Consider the following 16,921-nt stretch of genomic DNA (forward strand, 5'->3'; position numbering starts at 1 on the left):
AGTCCAACATGTCACCCTGAGCAAGACCCATTACATGCCCCTGCTGTACTAGTTCTAAGAAGGGGCTAAAATCCCCATGATTGCCTTAGACCAGAGATTCCTACACTCGGTAGAGTTATCTCCTATTTATAAGCAGGGTACTTTCAGTGCCCCTGAATTATTCTGAAGTAGAACTTGGATACACCATAATCTGTATATTATATGAAATTTAAAATCTCTTAATATAAAATTGGAACTATAATAGGGAGAAATAAAAAAGTAATTTACAATAAAAATATATTTCAACATATAAATGCTTAAGTAACACTATAATAGAATAGTCTGATATCTGTTCTAACTAATATTTATGTGAATGGGTGTTTTGCTGTGAGTATGTAGGTGTTCCATGTGCTGTAGTGACTACAGAGGCCAGAGAGAGCACTGCACACTCTAGAAATGAGATTATAGACTATGGGTGCTGAGAACCAAACTCTGCTCTCAACTGTTGAGCCATCTCTGATTTTTGCTAGTTAGTTAATTTGTTTGTTCGTTCGTTTGAGGCAGTATCTCATGTAGCCTGTACCGGCCTCTAACTTGCTATCGTAGCTGAAGCTAGCTTTGAATGTTTAAACCTTCTGTCTCCCGAGCGCTGGAGTTCCAGGCATGCACCACCATGCCTGGCGTTATGTCCAGAGATTAGAACAACATTCATTGAGTTTGTGAAAGAAAAAGCAACTCTTTCCAACTCCTCAGCAGCCTCAGTGAAGTCAGCATCCTCTCTTCAGTGATACGGTTGCTGCTTTCTTAGGACGGTTACTGAAACTGTACGAATACTCTCTCACTACTAAAGGTGGAGTTAGTCTCAAGGCCAAATAATTGTAAGTTAGGGTTTTCACCTACATGGACTTTCACCAGGACAAATGAAGTTTATACCAGATCAGCAGGGATTTTGTTGTAAGTGGCTATCCTAATCTTCAGTATCACAGATCCCTGGCCCTTCCCACTAATAATAACAGCAACCCCACAATCACTGTGGTAAACTAAGTGGTCCTACAGCACTCTACATCCCCTCTTTTGAGTTATCATCCAAAACATAGTAGGTTTTGAGTTCCAAATACATTGAGATCCATAGGAAAATTGATGTGTTGAAAATGTCCTAGTGCATTTTATGGGACTTTTAAGATTTAAGTCATCCCCCTTCTCCTTCTCTCTTTCTAATAAGACAGGGTCTCATGTAGCCCAAGTGGCCCTCAAACCTGCTGGGTAGCTGAGGCTGGTCTTGAACTCATGATCTACTGTCTCTATCTCCCAGATGCTAGAATTGTGGGTGGTGTATGTCACTGTGTAAATGGCTAGCTAGTGACTAGTGTACATTTGCTCTCTCCATGTCTTTGTTCTGCGCTCTCCCTCTCTCTCTCTCTCTCTCTCTCTCTCTCTCTCTGTGTGTGTGTGTGTGTGTGTGTGTGTGTGTGTGTGTGTGTGTGTGTGTTTGTTTGTAGAGGCCAGCAGTGGGGATCTTCTTCAGTCATTATCATCTTAATTTTTGAGAAGGGTTTCTCACAGAACCTGCAGCTTACTGACTGACTAGACAGACAGGCTGGCCAGAAAACTCCAGAGACACCTGTCTCTGCTCCCCCATCACCAGGCTTGCAGAAGCACTCCATGGCACCCAGCTTTTACATGGGTGTTGGCGGTCAGAGGTCAGGTCTCCATGCTTGCACAAGAAGCACTTACCCACTGAGCCACATCTCCAGCCTTTTGTTTTGTTCTCGATAAAGTCTCATGTTAGCAGGGTCTCAAGCTAACACTGAACCTTCTATGTAGCAGATAAGGTTGGTATTGTTCAGACACCTGGTCTTCCTGCCTCTTTCCTGAGTGCTGGGATTTCAGACCTGTGCCACACTAAGTCAGTCAGTCAGTCAGTCAGTTAGTTAGTCAATCAGTCAGTCAGTCAGTCAGTTAGTCAATCAGTCAGTCAGTCAGTTGGTTAGTTAGTTAAATTGTTTGTTTTTCAGTGCTGGAGATTGAACCCAGGGTCTAATAGAGACTGGACAGACATTCCTGTCACTGAGCTTTGTCCCCAGCACATCAGTCAACTTGAAAGAAACTGCCTGTCCTTCAGCACACACATGGTCACATTGTTAATGAAGGGCAGACAGAGAGTCCATAGAAACAGACAGCATCTGAATTCCCTCTGAGGCTGCTGAGTTAAATGTCTCTGAGGAAAAGGATACCCTGAATTCCTAAAATTAATACAATAAATTAAAAAGCAATTTCTTTTTGGAGGTACATGAATTGAGCTAATGAATTGAAACAAAACATACTTAAAACCTTTCCTAGGCCTCTCACATGAGAATTCAGTGTGGTAACTTAAAATAGGAAGTCCTCTACTTGCCGACTCATGTTGCTAAATTATATCTAGTTTTTATCCAGACTAACTAAACATCACTACCCTTTGGGCATCCCTCTCTATTTTCATGAATGAATGAATTACTACTAATTTACCAATTTAATATCATTTTATTATTTCTACCCTAAATTTTTTTCTTTATCCTTATAGGAGTATATTTTTCCTTTTGTTTTTAATCTGTAATTTTTCTAATTATGTCGGTGTTAATTATATACGATTCTAATATTACCGCTATATAATATAGCTATATAAAGACTGAAGGCTGGAGATGTAGCTTAGTTAATGGTGCATGCCTGGCACCACAAAGGTTTGAGCCTCAGCACCATCAAACCCAGCTTGGTGGTGCACTCCTGAGACCCCAGCTCTAGGACAGCTGGCAGGAAGAATGCAAACAAGTTCAAGGCTACCCTCCGCCATGTAGTGAACTAGCTTGTGACCCACCTGGGCTATTGGGCTACATGAGACCCAGCCTCCCACCCCAAACAAACAAGGAGAGGAGGAGGAGGGGTCTCCAGTATCCCCTCTAGTATGTACTTCATTGTGTCTTAGGTCTTCTAACCTAACTTCATTGCTGTTGCTACCAAATTATAATAAAATTAAAGCCACGGACCTGGAGAGCCATGGCTCAGCAGTTGAGTGCTCGCTCTCTACCCTTGCAGAAGACCAGAGTTTGTTTCTCAGTGCCCATGTGGGAGGCCTGTAACTCCAGCTTCAGTTTCAGGTATCCACCTCCCTCTTCAGGTTACAGTGAAGGAATTTACCTCTGAGCCGTCTTGCTGGTACCTTGTCTTTAATTTTTCAGATGGTCTCACCGTGTATATAACCTGGGTTAGCCTGGAAGTATCTATATATGCCAGGTTACCCTTATCCTGCCTCCAGAGAGCAAGACTATGAGTATACACCACAGCACAAGTGTGAATGGAAGTTCTCGCTCTCATTACAGTCGAAAGTTGTGCTGGGGTTACCTGGCATTCCTTCAGCATTTTCCCATGTCCAACCCACTGCTTTCCGGTCTTATTTAATGTTATAATCTGTTGATTTCAGTATTTTGATGCTTATTTTATCCTGTTTAGCCAAAAGAAGTCCCAAATGTGGCTTCTGTGGTTTACTTTTAAAAATAGTTTAAATCTCTCTCTCCCCCTCCCGGCCTCCTCCTCTCTCTCCTTACCCGCTCTGTGCACGTGTTGGGCGGGGCTCTGTATATGTGCACATGTGCATGTGGAGTCGTCTTCCTCTGTCACATTCCATCTGGACCCCAACAGAACCTAGAGCTCACTGGTCTACTAGAATAGCTGTCTGGCCAGCAAGCCTCAGGGCCCTCCCTCCAACACCTCCCAGTGCTGGACTACAGGCACACACCATTGGGGTTACCACACACTCCTCCATGCCAGCTTTTACATGCATGCTGGGCATCCACACTCAGGTCCTCCTGCTTTACCTAATAAACTATCCCTCTGGGTGTGTCTGTGTGTCTGTGTCTGTGTGTACACAGGTATGGGGGTCAGAGAACATCAGGTGTCAGTTTCCCTAATAGTCATCCACTTTGGTTTTTGAAACAGTCTCTTAACTAGCCTGGTGCTCTCCAAGCAGGCAAGGATAGCCTGTCAATGGGCTTCAGCAATCTGCTGTTGTTAGCCTTTTTTCCCCTTTTTTTTTAATTTTCTTTTTTTTTTTCATTTTGTATCTTTTTTTTTTTCTTTTTTTCCTTTTTAATTTTGTTTTACATGAAGATTCTGGAGATCAAACTCAGGTCCTCATGCTTGCAAGGCAAGCCCTTTACTGATGGGTCATGCCCCGGCCTTCGTCTTTGTCTTTGGCCCTTCCTTTTCATTCCTTGAGTATTTCCTTGCTTCTGGTACATGATGATCTACTCGAGGTTCTCTTCCTCACACACGCCTTGGAATGAGACACTTTTAAAGGAACTCACAGGGCTACTTTCAGTGGATCTTGGCACTACTCAGCTATTGTTCCTGGATCCTCTTTCATTAATTTTGGAAAATGACCGTTCACTAACTCCAAATGGATTTGCTTTGCCCTGTTCTCTCCATCTTTGCTTTTGGGAACTTCAGTGACATGTGTCAGATAATCTGGTGATAGCCCATTCATCTTGGGTGGTCTATTCTGTTTGTTTATTTTGTCTGTTTTTTCTACTCTCCTTTTCTCTTTGTGTTTTAGTTTGTAATTTCTATTTTGCTATCTTTAAGTTGACTGACTCTGTCCTTGAAAATACCCAGTCTGGAAAGACTGTTGGGGTCCTCAGAACCTTATATAGTTTTTCATTGTGTTGTGTTTGTTCGTTTGTTCCTAGCATTGTATTTAACTTGTTTTTATAGTTTTTATTTCTTTCTGTTAGCTTTCCTGTTTATAAATATTAAAATTTTTATTAACATAAACATTTGTTATTAATGGTAGCTTTTATTTGTTTTGCTTTTTAAGACAGCCTCACTTAAACCAAGCTGCCCTTGAATTTGAACTCAGCAAGTAGCTAAGGATGACCTTGAACTTCTAGTTCTTCTCCCTCTTGCGTGCTGGGATTGCAGGCATGTGCCACCACACCTAACTTACTAACCGTCAGGTCCAGCACTTGAGGCATGCTAGGCAAATGAGCTTCCAGCCTTTGTTTTCAGTCTTAAAAAGCCAAGGTGAGTTTTTCATTTCCATCAGAGTCCTGAAGTGCCTGGAATTTCAGCTGGGTTTAGCACTGCAGGCTCCGGTTTCTTCAGCAGTGGGCTGAAGATTATGGGTTACTCAGACTGATTATAGGTTACTGAAGGGCTGGCCCTGCTGTTCTCTGCTTCGCCCTCAGTTTCAGCTCCTCGAACACCAGTGTGCCACACAGGGGTCTCCTCAGGGGCCTGCCCTACCTGTGGCCATAGACTGCTGTTTTGTGGTAGGGCTAACCTCCTTGGTGAGGGTGAGAGTCTTGAATCTTCTGATCCAGTCAGTATAAGAAGGCTTCTGTGAGGGGAGGGCTTTCCTAGTGTCCCTGTGGCTTCCTATAGCAGCCAGGTTTTTGTTTTTGTTTTTTGTTTTTGTTTTTGTTTTTGTTTTTAGTTGGTAGGTCTGGCAGAAGATATTTTCTTGTCTTTTATAGAGAAAGAGAGAAGTAATCAATCTTTAGTATTAAAATAGTGAGTGACCCACCCTGGGCCTCAGAACGGTCCCTTCAGATCTCCCAGTGTTGCTTTCCTTTCACCCCATGAAGAGTCTTTGCATGGCTCTCATCACAGACATGATTACTAAACATCTGTTACTTAAGGTTTTTGCTTCCTGTGAGAGAGACTAGTGTATTGGAGTCAGCCCCCTGACTCCCAACTTTTCTTGTGAGTCCTGGGCAGGTACTCCTGGAAAGGACCTTGCCTGTGAGTATGAAAGCTTGTGTCTAGCCAGAGCAACACAATATTCCAAATTACACATTTTCATTCTACATTTAGCCTTTAATTTAAATTTTAGATAATTTTTCTTATCCTTGTATATGCAACTATGATTTCCTTCCATGCTTTGCCAAAAATGAAACAATCCCAGTTACACTGGGATCTCATACTCCAAATTGACCCCAAACTTTCAAGGACGACCTTGAACATCTGGTTATCTTCCCTCCACTTAACCAGTGCTGGATTCCAGGCCTGTGCAATGCACTATGCCTGGTTTGATTAGGTACTGGGAATCACCAAGGGCTTCCTGTGTATGAGGCAGACACTCTGCATCTTCAACTCTGTGTAGTCTTTTCACGTCGGAACTATCTTGTTCTATGTATCTGAAACAGAACCAAAAACTGTATGTCTGTATTTTGATAAAAAAAATTTTTTTTTCTCTGAAATTCTTAATTAAATCTTACTGGGGAAAAGTATAGAATCTTACTGGAGCCTGCTCCTCTGCCTGTGTTGAAAATACTAAAGATGTTCTATAAAATACAACTTGAGAAACATGGCCTAGTTTATTCTTGATATATTGTAATATTAAAGCGTAGCCAGGCGTGGTGCATGCACATGCCTGTAATCACAACACTTGAGAATGGAAGGAGGGGGAGCAAGAGCGCCCAGCTACATGACACCCCGTCTTAACAGAAGATAAACTAAGTCTTGAGCAGCTGTCTGATGCAGCCTTGGTTGTCTCCCCATCTCCACGCAGGTACTTATGGAGACTCTGGGTGCTCTGGGGGCACAGTGCCGATGGGCTGCCTGCAACATCTACTCCACTCTCAATGAAGTGGCTGCTGCTCTCGCAGAAAGTGGTAAGAGCTGGCCTTCGTTCTGTCTTTATTTGAGATAAGTCTTCAAGACATTCCAGTGTTTCAATGTAAATCTTTAAGGAAGACTGACCGTAAGGCCGCTAGCTGCCTTTGAAGAAATGGATCCTGTTGATTTGTTCTCTTTGAGGGCTTCTTTTTTTGGTTCTTTTTTTTTTTTTTTTTCCGGAGCTGGGGACCGAACCCAGGGCCTTGCGCTTCCTAGGCAAGCGCTCTACCACTGAGCTAAATCCCCAGCCCCTCTTTGAGGGCTTCTTTAGTCAGACACGATTTAGTTAATTGGTTTTTACAGTTGGCAAATGTCCACCTGTGTCTCATGTTCTGGCAGTCACGCTGCTTGGACTCACTGAGAGACCCCCAGTGAGCACCACTCGCCGCTCGGTGATCTATAACCTCCGAGCCGTAGGTTATGTCCCTGCAGGTTTTCCAGTAAATGGCTCGCCCTGCTCTAATGTTTAGTTTGTCTAGTTCCACAGCAAAAAGGACTTGGCCTGGCAGAGAAATTGACTACAGTGTCCACTAATGCTTGAAGGACAAAAGAAAAACAAATTCGGATTTTGTCAGCTTTTTCTTTTCCCTCTGTGTAATATACAGTTTGGTACCAAAACGACTTCTGAGCTCTTGGGAGATAACAGGAAAAGCCTACAGAACACACATCTCTGACCTGTTGCTAGCACTCTTGACACTTCATTAGTTCTTGAATTATAAAAATTATAAAATTTTACTACTAATATATGATAGAAAATTATAAAAATATTAAGTATTTATCCAGTGAATTATAAGTAGACATTCATTTGTCTTTTTTTCCTACCAAATGACTATTGACTCTAAGAGATAATTAGAAATATCTTTGCTTTCACAATGTTACATTGTGGTAGAGAAGATAACATACTTACATAAATGATAACAAAAAGACTGGTTTTGATAAAATGCCGTAGCTGCTTAAAAACCCATATTCCAGACCAGACCTGGTGACATAGTCTTATTATCCCTGCTACAAGGAAGGTTAAGGCCAAAGGATCATACTTCAGGACTTGCTTGGGAAACTTAGTAGATTTTGTCTCAAAATAAAAATTTTCAAAAAGGGGATCATGGCTCACACCTGCAATCACAGCCATGGCTCACACCTGCCATCCCAACCATGGCTCACACCTGCCATCACAGCCATAGCTCACACCTGCCATCCCAACCATGGCTCACACCTGCCATCCCAACCGTGGCTCACACCTGCCATCCCAACCATGGCTCACACCTGCCATCCCAACCATGGCTCACACCTGCCATCCCAACCATGGATCACACCTGCCATCCCAACCATGGATCACACCTGCCATCCCAACCATGGCTCACACCTGCCATCCCAACCATGGCTCACACCTGCAATCACAGCCCTCAGAAGGGCTGAGGTTTGAGGCTGGCCTGGACTCCATGGTGAGATGTTGTCCCAAAATTACCTACGTGAATAAATAAGGAATGAATGAGTGACTGGGACTAGGGATGAAGTTTACTGGTAGAGCACTGGCTTACTGGTATATGCTGTAAATCCAGTTTCATCCCCAACACCAGAAAATAGATAAACCTATGTTCAGTAATACCTAAGTCTAAACCGATGGGTTAGAAACTTCAGATTCATTTGGTTCTTACCCAGCTAAGTTAAACAGCGTGCTTAGTAGACACGACACCTGACTAGGTTCTGATGGGGAAAAGGCACTTTAGTAAGTAAGAGCAGAGAGTTTCCCAGTGAGGCATGTGGAGTTCCTGACAGAAGAAAATAAGTGGCTTTGGGAGATGGTGAGACTGCCAGCCTGAATGGACCAAGAATGGATTTCTGGTTTCTTCTTTTCCTTCCAATAGTCCTGTGTTTAGCAACTCTTACATTCTTCCTGCCTGTCCTTTGAGCCAAGAAGAGCAGAGTAGCCACTACAGGAAAATAAGGGGATTGAAGGCAGGCAGTATTGACCAGTGAAACATTAATCCAAAGAATGGAGCAAAATGAAAAAGTGTGGGATTGGCCGAAATCAGCGCCTCCTTGGGTTGGATTTTATAACATTCAATACTTTTCCTTTGTTCTTTTGATTATTTTTAGGGTTTCCCGTCTTTGCCTGGAAAGGAGAGTCAGAAGATGACTTTTGGTGGTGCATTGACAGATGCGTGAATGTGGAAGGTTGGCAGCCAAACATGGTGGGTCAGATTCTGTGAATGTAGTTCATGAGAAGAGGGCCAATGGTGGGAAAGACTGGTCAGGGTACATTTCTGTCCCATGTACCCGGGTGTCCAGCAAAGCTCAGGGAGTCTGCTTAGGAAACCTCTAGACACGGAGCGTGTTATAACTGCAGAGAGTCTTAGCTCAGTGTGGCCGAGTGCATTGTACCCACATTTCAGAAGCCGAGACAGGCAGGTCGTGAGTTGAGGCCGGCCAGGAAGCTTTTGCATTTATCAGTGACATTAAAATGCTACCCAGGAGTTACACATGGTTGGCTAAAATGCAGAGTGATGCCTTGCTGTCCCCTGTTCAGTCGTTCCTGTAACAGTCACGATAATCACCAACAAATAGACATAGAAAGCACTGATGACTTCCGGATCTGAGGCACTTAGGAGTCTAGAATCTACATACTGAGTTCTCCGTGCGCTTGGAGCACTTCCAAGTGTAATTTTCTTCTCTTTATTTTGTAAAAGAAAGTTTAGGGTTCTTCATTTTTACTTTATTTTTGCTTCATTATTGAAAAGATCCAGTCTGAGAGGCCGTAGATGTAGCTCAGTGGTAGAGCTTTTGCGTGACATGCATAAAGCCCTAGGTTTAGTCCCTAGCACTGAAGAATTAAAAATAATAAACACAGGACTGGCCTATAGCTCAGTGGGAGAGCCCTAGTTTACCATGCTTGATGCCCTTGGGGTGGGGGGAGGGAGAGGGAGAGAGATATCTTAAATTTTTATTTTTAAATATTAAAAGCACAATTATATTCATAGAGAAAGAAAAAGGCACAACATGATATATTTCCTGCTTCACCAACATTTCTGCAGATTAGAGAATCAGCTAAGAAAGAAAGAAACAAAGAAGGGGAAAAAATGATTCCTTGCTGCTGTTGGCCATAAAATAGGTATCACTCTGGTGCCCAGCAGAGAAGCAGCTTCTGCTGACGCCTGCGGCCCAGGTCACGTGGCACCATGTGCCAGCTTGAGGAGGGAGGGATGGTGGTGGCAGTAAGATGAGTCAGTTCATTCCAGCAGTTTTGGGTGACAAAGAGGGAGTCTGACTGACAGATAATGAGGATGATAGGAGGCAGGATGCGTGTCTCTTGGGTATAAAGTTAATTTTATAGTCATGAACACAGGCTGTGACACTGTACCCAGAGAGCCTTTACAGTCTGTGAAGCCAACACAGCTGCTGGGAAAGTTAGTGAAGCCAATACAAGAATCAAAATAGTTGTTGCCTCACAAGATAAGGACTCATCAGGAGAACCCCTTTCCTTTCCTTAGGTTATAACTTCAGAAAGAAGAAGATTATCTGAGGTCAAGAACTTTCTGCAGTAGGACAGACAGCACAGGGAGTTTATAGACTGCAGTCTTTAAATAAATGCTATACGTAGAACTCCTTGCCCATGCCAGATACCTTTGTTTAAAGTGGATAGTAGGCGCTGGGATATAGTTCAGTCAGTAGAGTATTTGCCTGGACTGAGTGAAGTCCTGGGTTTTATCGCCAGCACTGTGTAAGCCAGGTGTAGTACTGCATGCCTATGATCAATCCCAGCAGGAGGATCAAGAGTCACAGGTCAGGTGGGAGAGATGGTTCATGGGTAAAGGCTTGCTGCCCAAACATAAGGAGCTGAGTTAAGATCCCTGCAGTCACCTAAAAGCCAGGTGTGGAGCAAGCACTCATGGAGGATTAAGAAACAGGGAGAGCCTTGGGTTTCCGTGTGAGCCAGTCGAGCCCAAATAGTAAGCTCCAGGTTAGGACACTGTCTCCAAAGATAAGGTGGCCAGAAGGGCTGGGGGGAGGACAGTGGGGATTGAAACAGGGTCTCTACCCTTGATCTGTGTCCCTGGCCCCTCTTTTGGGTTTCTTGGTTCGTTGGTTCTTAGGGGTTCTATTTGTAGGTGTGTAGCAAGGCTGAGTTCTAATGAGAGTCTGCCTTGGTCTCTACCCTCCAATCAAGATTTGATTGAGTCAAGCAAACTATATTAGTAGTAGGAGCAGAAGCAAGACCAGATGATGGACTGAGGTTGGGTGTTTGTGTGCCCTGAGATTCAGGATGGCGTTTTTGATACTTTAGTGTTGCTATCCTGGAAGTTTAAAGAAGCTGCATGCCAGCAGAGGGTGATGGAGGTCTGTGGCAACGTCCAGGACACATGTAATAATTTGGAACAGTCCTGAGGACTGACGCGCCGCTGCCTTATGACTTATAGTTCAGAAACCTTCCACTGCTGATGGAAGCTCCAGCGGGCACAGCATTGTATTCATCCATAATCCCAGCTTGGAATGGGGATGAGCTGTCCAGAGGATGCTTCTACACCTACATGCTGCACGGCTCCCTGGCTATTTTTAATTTGGCTTCTACAGAGTGCGAGGTTGAGCTAGGCAAAACCTCAGTGCTGCTGAGACGGGGTGGGAGAGTGCTTGTGCTTTGGGAGAAGTAAAGGAGAAACAACTTCAGGTTTAAAAGCCATTGTTCTAAGAAGACGACTAATTATCCATCCTTTTATTTAAACTAAACCTTAGCTGAATTTATTTAAAGGACTAAAATCAGCAGCTAGAATTGAGTTTCTGAAGATCTGCAGTATATTCAAGAATGAGAGTCTTGATGGCCTCCTGAGCTGATTACCCACAAGATAATCATGTTGTGATGTGGCTTAATAATGTAGATAATGTAAGATCTCTGACTGAGAGACTCAGTCTCTTCTCTTAAGAGTATGATGACTCTTCTATTTGGTATTGTAGTTACTCAGTTACTTTTCATAACTATATGGACATAAGTACCTGTACATTGGTAATTAGGAGTTAGGATACAGTACTCTGAGAGACACTGACACCTACATCTTCAGCAAGACAAATGACAGTCCTGATGTTTCTGTTGCAGATCTTGGATGATGGAGGAGATCTTACTCACTGGATTTATAAAAAGTATCCCAACATGTTTAAGAAAATCAAAGGCATAGTTGAGGAGAGTGTTACTGGAGTCCATAGGTAAGTTTCAACAGTCATCCCTAACTTACATACAGAATCTTATGGCCACATGTCTATAGAAAACATTACATTACACTGAAGATTGGAGCTTTTCTATACGGTAACAAGTCCAAGGTTAGACACTTACTTTAATTAACACACAAATTACAGACCTGAAATGGTGAGCAGCTCAGATGGAGAAGCAGGCAAGGGCCTCGTGTTTTCTTGTCACCGTGGTGCAGTGGCTGCCTGCTCCTTTTGGACATTCATTCAGTAATGAGCCAGGCACTGTTCTGTGCTAGAGACCCACAGTAGATAATAACCTTTGTCCTCCCTCACAGACAGCAAGCAAGGGCTTTGGGTCCCTTCACAAAGTATCAGTAATTCCTTGGATAAAACTAGAATCATTTCTGTTGATCTTTCTTTTTTTTTTTTTTTTTTTTTTCTTTTTTGGAGCTGGGGACCGAACCGAGGGCCTTGCGCTTGCTAGGCAAGCGCTCTACCACTGAGCTAAATCCCCAACCCCCATTTCTGTTGATCTTATTCACCAATAAAGAATTGAAAGCATGAAAAAAAACTTCCATTCAAAGCACACCACCATGGCTTCTTGAATGTTTCCTAATCTTTTTGCACATATAAAACTATAGCTTGGGGCTGGAGAGATGGTTTAGCAGCTAGGAGCACTGGCTGCTCTTCCAAAAGACCCAGGTTCAATAACCAGTACACACATGACAGTTCACAACTGTCTGTACCTCCAGTCCCAGGAGATCCAATGCCTTCACATAGAAACACATGCAGGGGAAACACTAATGCACATAAAAGTAAAAACAAAAAACTTGCAGTTTACAACATACCTTCAGATTCTTAGAATGGGCTTCATTTTAAATTTATGTATGTGCACATGCGTGCTCACATACCTGCATGTCACCAGTACGGATCAAGAAAGGCAGCTTGTGGACGTTAGTTCTTTCTTCCCACCACAGTGGGCCATGGATTGAACTCAGATCGTCAGGTCTGGCACAGCCCTTACCCTAAGGCTCATCACTGGCCCGGGAGGTGAAATTTTAATAAAACAAATACTTCTTTTTTTAATGGACTAAGTTTTTAAACCCATGCATGTATGGCTATGCATTTTATGGGTTTATATATTGTTAATGAATTTGAAACTACTAATAATAGTAGGATTATGCTGGATTTTTAAAGTATTGTTTAAAATTAGTTCTTTTTAAGATTTATTTTTGTTTTTATTTATGTATATGTGTATGTTTGTGTGACTGTATGCTATGTTTGTGGGTGACCATGGAGGCCAGAAGAGGGAATTAGATTTCCTAAGCTGGAGTGACAGGTGATTCCAAGCCACTTGCCAGGATCAGCATGGCCTTCTGGAAGAGCAGCTACTGAGCCACTTCTCCAGCCCCCACATTACATTTTTTTTGAAAAGGGATATAAAAATGTATGTGAAAGTTGGAAGAGATGATTGAGTGGTTTAAGAGCTCTTACATTTGCAGAGGACTCGGGTTTGGTTCCCAGGCGTCCACCTGGCATCTCACGACATTGTTCCTCAGGTTCCAGAAGACCTAACACCCTCTTTGGGCCTGCACAGGCACCAGGCACCCATGCCTGAAACATACATACGTTCAAGTAAATCCTCAGACACAGAAAATAAAGCCAGTAACTTTTCTAAAGTCTCCGTCTTGCAATAGGAATGGTAATGCATGCCTTCGATACCAGCAGAGGCCAGAGGATCTCTGTGAGTTCCAGGCCATCCAGGACTCCACAGTGAGACCCTGTCTCAAAGCAGAAGTCTTAGTCTTTAAAAATAAAAATGAAAAAGATTTACATGCAATTAAATTTTTTAAGATCTTGAAACATAGTTGGATCAAAGAGTTTCTCAACATGACTTTTCAAATATGAGCTTGATTGCCGGGCCGTGTACAGCCTCTGGAAGGGCATCATCTGTCTCTCTGTACTGTCTTGTAGGGAGGAATTAGTTATGTCTTTGCTTCCATGCTCAGCCGTCAATATACTGCAGAGATCAGACATAAACCAATAGAGTGTAATGTCTTGTTGCTTTACGTTCTTCTTGCCTTCCTCCTTCCCAGGCTGTACCAACTGTCCAAAGCTGGGAAGCTGTGTGTTCCAGCCATGAACGTCAATGACTCAGTCACTAAACAGAAATTTGATAACCTCTACTGTTGCCGTGAATCTATCCTTGACGGGTAATGTCTGTTATCTGTGAGGTGATCTTGGGTTGTTGCCTGACGGTTCCAGCTTCTTTGGTTTTAATTATTTCTGGAACTGTTTCATGTTTCACCACATCACGCCCTGGACCATGAAACCGGAGCTTGGTCACTATCACTCACCATTACAAGAAAATCTCCTTTACTTAGGATATTAGACAGGGGCTGGAGACATGGCTCAGTCAGTGGTTAAGAGCCCTGGCTGCTGTTCCAGAGGACCTGGTTTTGAATCCCAGTAGCCACATGGCAGCCCACAGTTGTCTATAATTCCAGACCCAGGGGACCGGGTGCCCTCTTCTGGCCTCCACAGCTACCAGGCACACAAACACATGCAGACAAAGCACTTATACACATAAAAATAAACAAAATTTTAAAAGAGAAATGAGATTAGCTACTATTGGTAAGCAGAATTCATATTTTGTGGTGTTAGAAGGGCATAACAATGATTTTGAAAGGGATTTCAGATGATCCTATTTCAGATTTCAGATCGTGGTTCCCATAACGTACCATATAATTCTCATGTTGTCACTGTCATGGGATTTCTTGACTATCCAGAAACTTGTGAGAGGAATGAATGAACTCCCAGAGGCATTCCTGCTTTCTGCTCTGTGAGGGTTGACAGTGCTCACCCTGTCTCCACCCTGTGCTCTGGCATTTCTTCACTGCTACTCGGAAGACCCCCATGCGTAGTTGGCATTCCACTGCTGTAACTAATACCTGATATTCTCGACTTTTGACAATCAGAACTTGATTTTGGCTCAGAGTTTTAGAGGTGTTGGTCTGTGGGCAGACGGCCATGTTTGCTCTGGGGTGTGCAGTGAAGCAGCGTGTGGTTCCAGGATCCTGTGACGACGCATTTGACTGCTGCTGACTGAGACGTGAGAAAAGAGAGAGGAAGGAGCTGGGTTCCCTCTACCATTCAAGAACATTTTGCCAATTTCTAGAAAGCCTCCCACGATACTTGGCCTCTTACAGCTTTCCACACTTTTTAGTAAAGCAAGCAGGGGGACCAAGCCTTTATCATATGAACCTTTAGGAACATTCTAGATCTAAATCATAGCCCTCAAGTAATTTTCTAAGTAAAACTATCAAAATAGCATAGAATATGCCAAGTGAAGTGTTTCTATCACATATGAATTAATGGAGAAGAAGAGAAAAGATTCTGTAGACTGCATTCCTCACCATTCAGTGTCTGCAATGACACCACCGGCACTGCATTCAGAAAGACCTAGTTAAATGCTGCTCCCATTACCTGTTTATTAACTGTAATCCCTTGCTTATCCTCCTTGCATATCCTTCATCTGTCAAACAGTAACTTTATGACCTACTTTATGAGTTATTGTGAGAGTTAATAAGACAAGGTAATACCTTTCTCCTTTAAAAAAAAATGTCAGGGGTGGTATTTTACTGTGTACACCCAGCTGACCTGGAACTTGATACATAGCCCAGTCCGGCCTCAATAGCACGATTCTGCTTTAATCATGCTTTAATACAGGCATGTGTAACCAAACCCAGCACCTTGCTTGTCTGTCTAGAACTTCATATATAATAACTTTTAGGATTAAATTAGAATCTAAGGGAGGTTTTTGCTGGGTTTTCTTTCTTTTTTTCACCCCCGTTTGGTGGAATGTTCGATGCACATTGTAACTATTGTTACCTACTATATTACTATAGAGTCACATAGACTGAGTTTGTAAGCCATGGAGCATCTTCATGTAAGGGTCATTGTGACAGATACCTCAATTCTGAACACATTAACAGTAACTTGTATATTTCGTTAAAATACTTATCTACCCACCACTATTCTTTTAGACTTTTCAAGTACCAGATATGTGACCCTAAAGTTGGCCTATACCAGGATCAGTAAAGGATGCATGAAGAGAACTCTACTAGTTCAGAAAAGTGGAGCCCCTCCCAACCATAGTTTACTCCCTCGGTAAGAAGGTCTTAAGGTTGTACAAGACTGTACTGAGGTGACAAGGAGCAGCAGATTAACAAGGGTTACAGTTAGATTTTACAGTGAGGAGTAGGGACCTGTGCTGTTCGTCTAAACTTGCTAAGCATACAAGCTCACTGGTACCTGCAGACAGCCCCAAACTGCAACTGGGTCAAGGGCACTTGTTCTCTCAGTAGAGATGAGCGCAAGAGAGATGAAAACTGCTCCAGAGGAAACCGCAGTAGAAGCCGGGCATGATGGCACACATTTGTAATCCCAGCACTCAGAGGCTAAGGAGGTGAATTGAGCATTCTAGGCTATTCTTTCTTATATAACAAACTTGAGGCCAGGTTGTGCAACACAAGATTCTATCTCACAAAACCAGAAAGAAAAGGCGGGGCAGCAAAGCAGGGAGGCATTTGGGCTAAGAGAGCATCCACGTGAAGAAGGTATTAATATTTAATCATCTCTAGTTCTGAGGTGGTTACTTTCTGTATTCATCCCTTTGCATGTTGCTAGGACCAAATACCTGACAAAAGCAACATGGGGGTGGTGATCTAGGGCATAATCAAATCATGCCGGGAAGTCATGACAGCAGGAGCTGGAGGCTGCTGATCACATTGCACCCACAGTCAGAAAGCAAAGATGAATGCTGATGAAGGAGACGAAAACGATGCTCTCTCCTTATCTGGCGCAGGACTCCCGTCCATCAGGTGGCACTGCCTATGCTGAGGGTCTTCCTACATCAATTACCTTACGCTAGAAACGCCCTCAAAGACGTGTCCAGGGGTTTGCTGCCGTGGTGATTCTAAGTCCCCTCAAGTTGTCAGGGAGAATTCACCATCACAGGCATCGGGGAGCCCTGCCAACTCCTCCTGTGTAGTGCTGACTAAGATTCCGCTTAAGGAAGGAAAATTTCCCCGAAGCTCCAGAGGAGCTCTGCTAG

At 43.2% G+C, this 16,921-nt stretch overlaps 1 protein-coding gene across 5 annotated transcripts in view; it reads left to right on the top strand.

The window, feature by feature from the left end:
- The window catches only part of Ahcyl2 (adenosylhomocysteinase-like 2), a 148,723-nt gene that overhangs the window by 106,105 nt on the left and 25,697 nt on the right, over positions 1 to 16,921 (top strand). For all 5 annotated transcript variants that reach the window (NM_001173510.2, XM_087657193.1, XM_087657190.1 and 2 more), the window contains 4 exon segments: positions 6,521 to 6,623; positions 8,725 to 8,819; positions 11,714 to 11,820; positions 13,902 to 14,018. In NM_001173510.2, the coding sequence (NP_001166981.2) occupies positions 6,521 to 6,623; positions 8,725 to 8,819; positions 11,714 to 11,820; positions 13,902 to 14,018 (422 nt within the window).

This window comes from Rattus norvegicus, chromosome 4 (assembly GCF_021556685.1).
Source record: "Rattus norvegicus strain SHRSP/BbbUtx chromosome 4, alternate assembly SHRSP_T2T, whole genome shotgun sequence".
NCBI classification, from domain to species: Eukaryota; Metazoa; Chordata; class Mammalia; order Rodentia; family Muridae; genus Rattus; species Rattus norvegicus.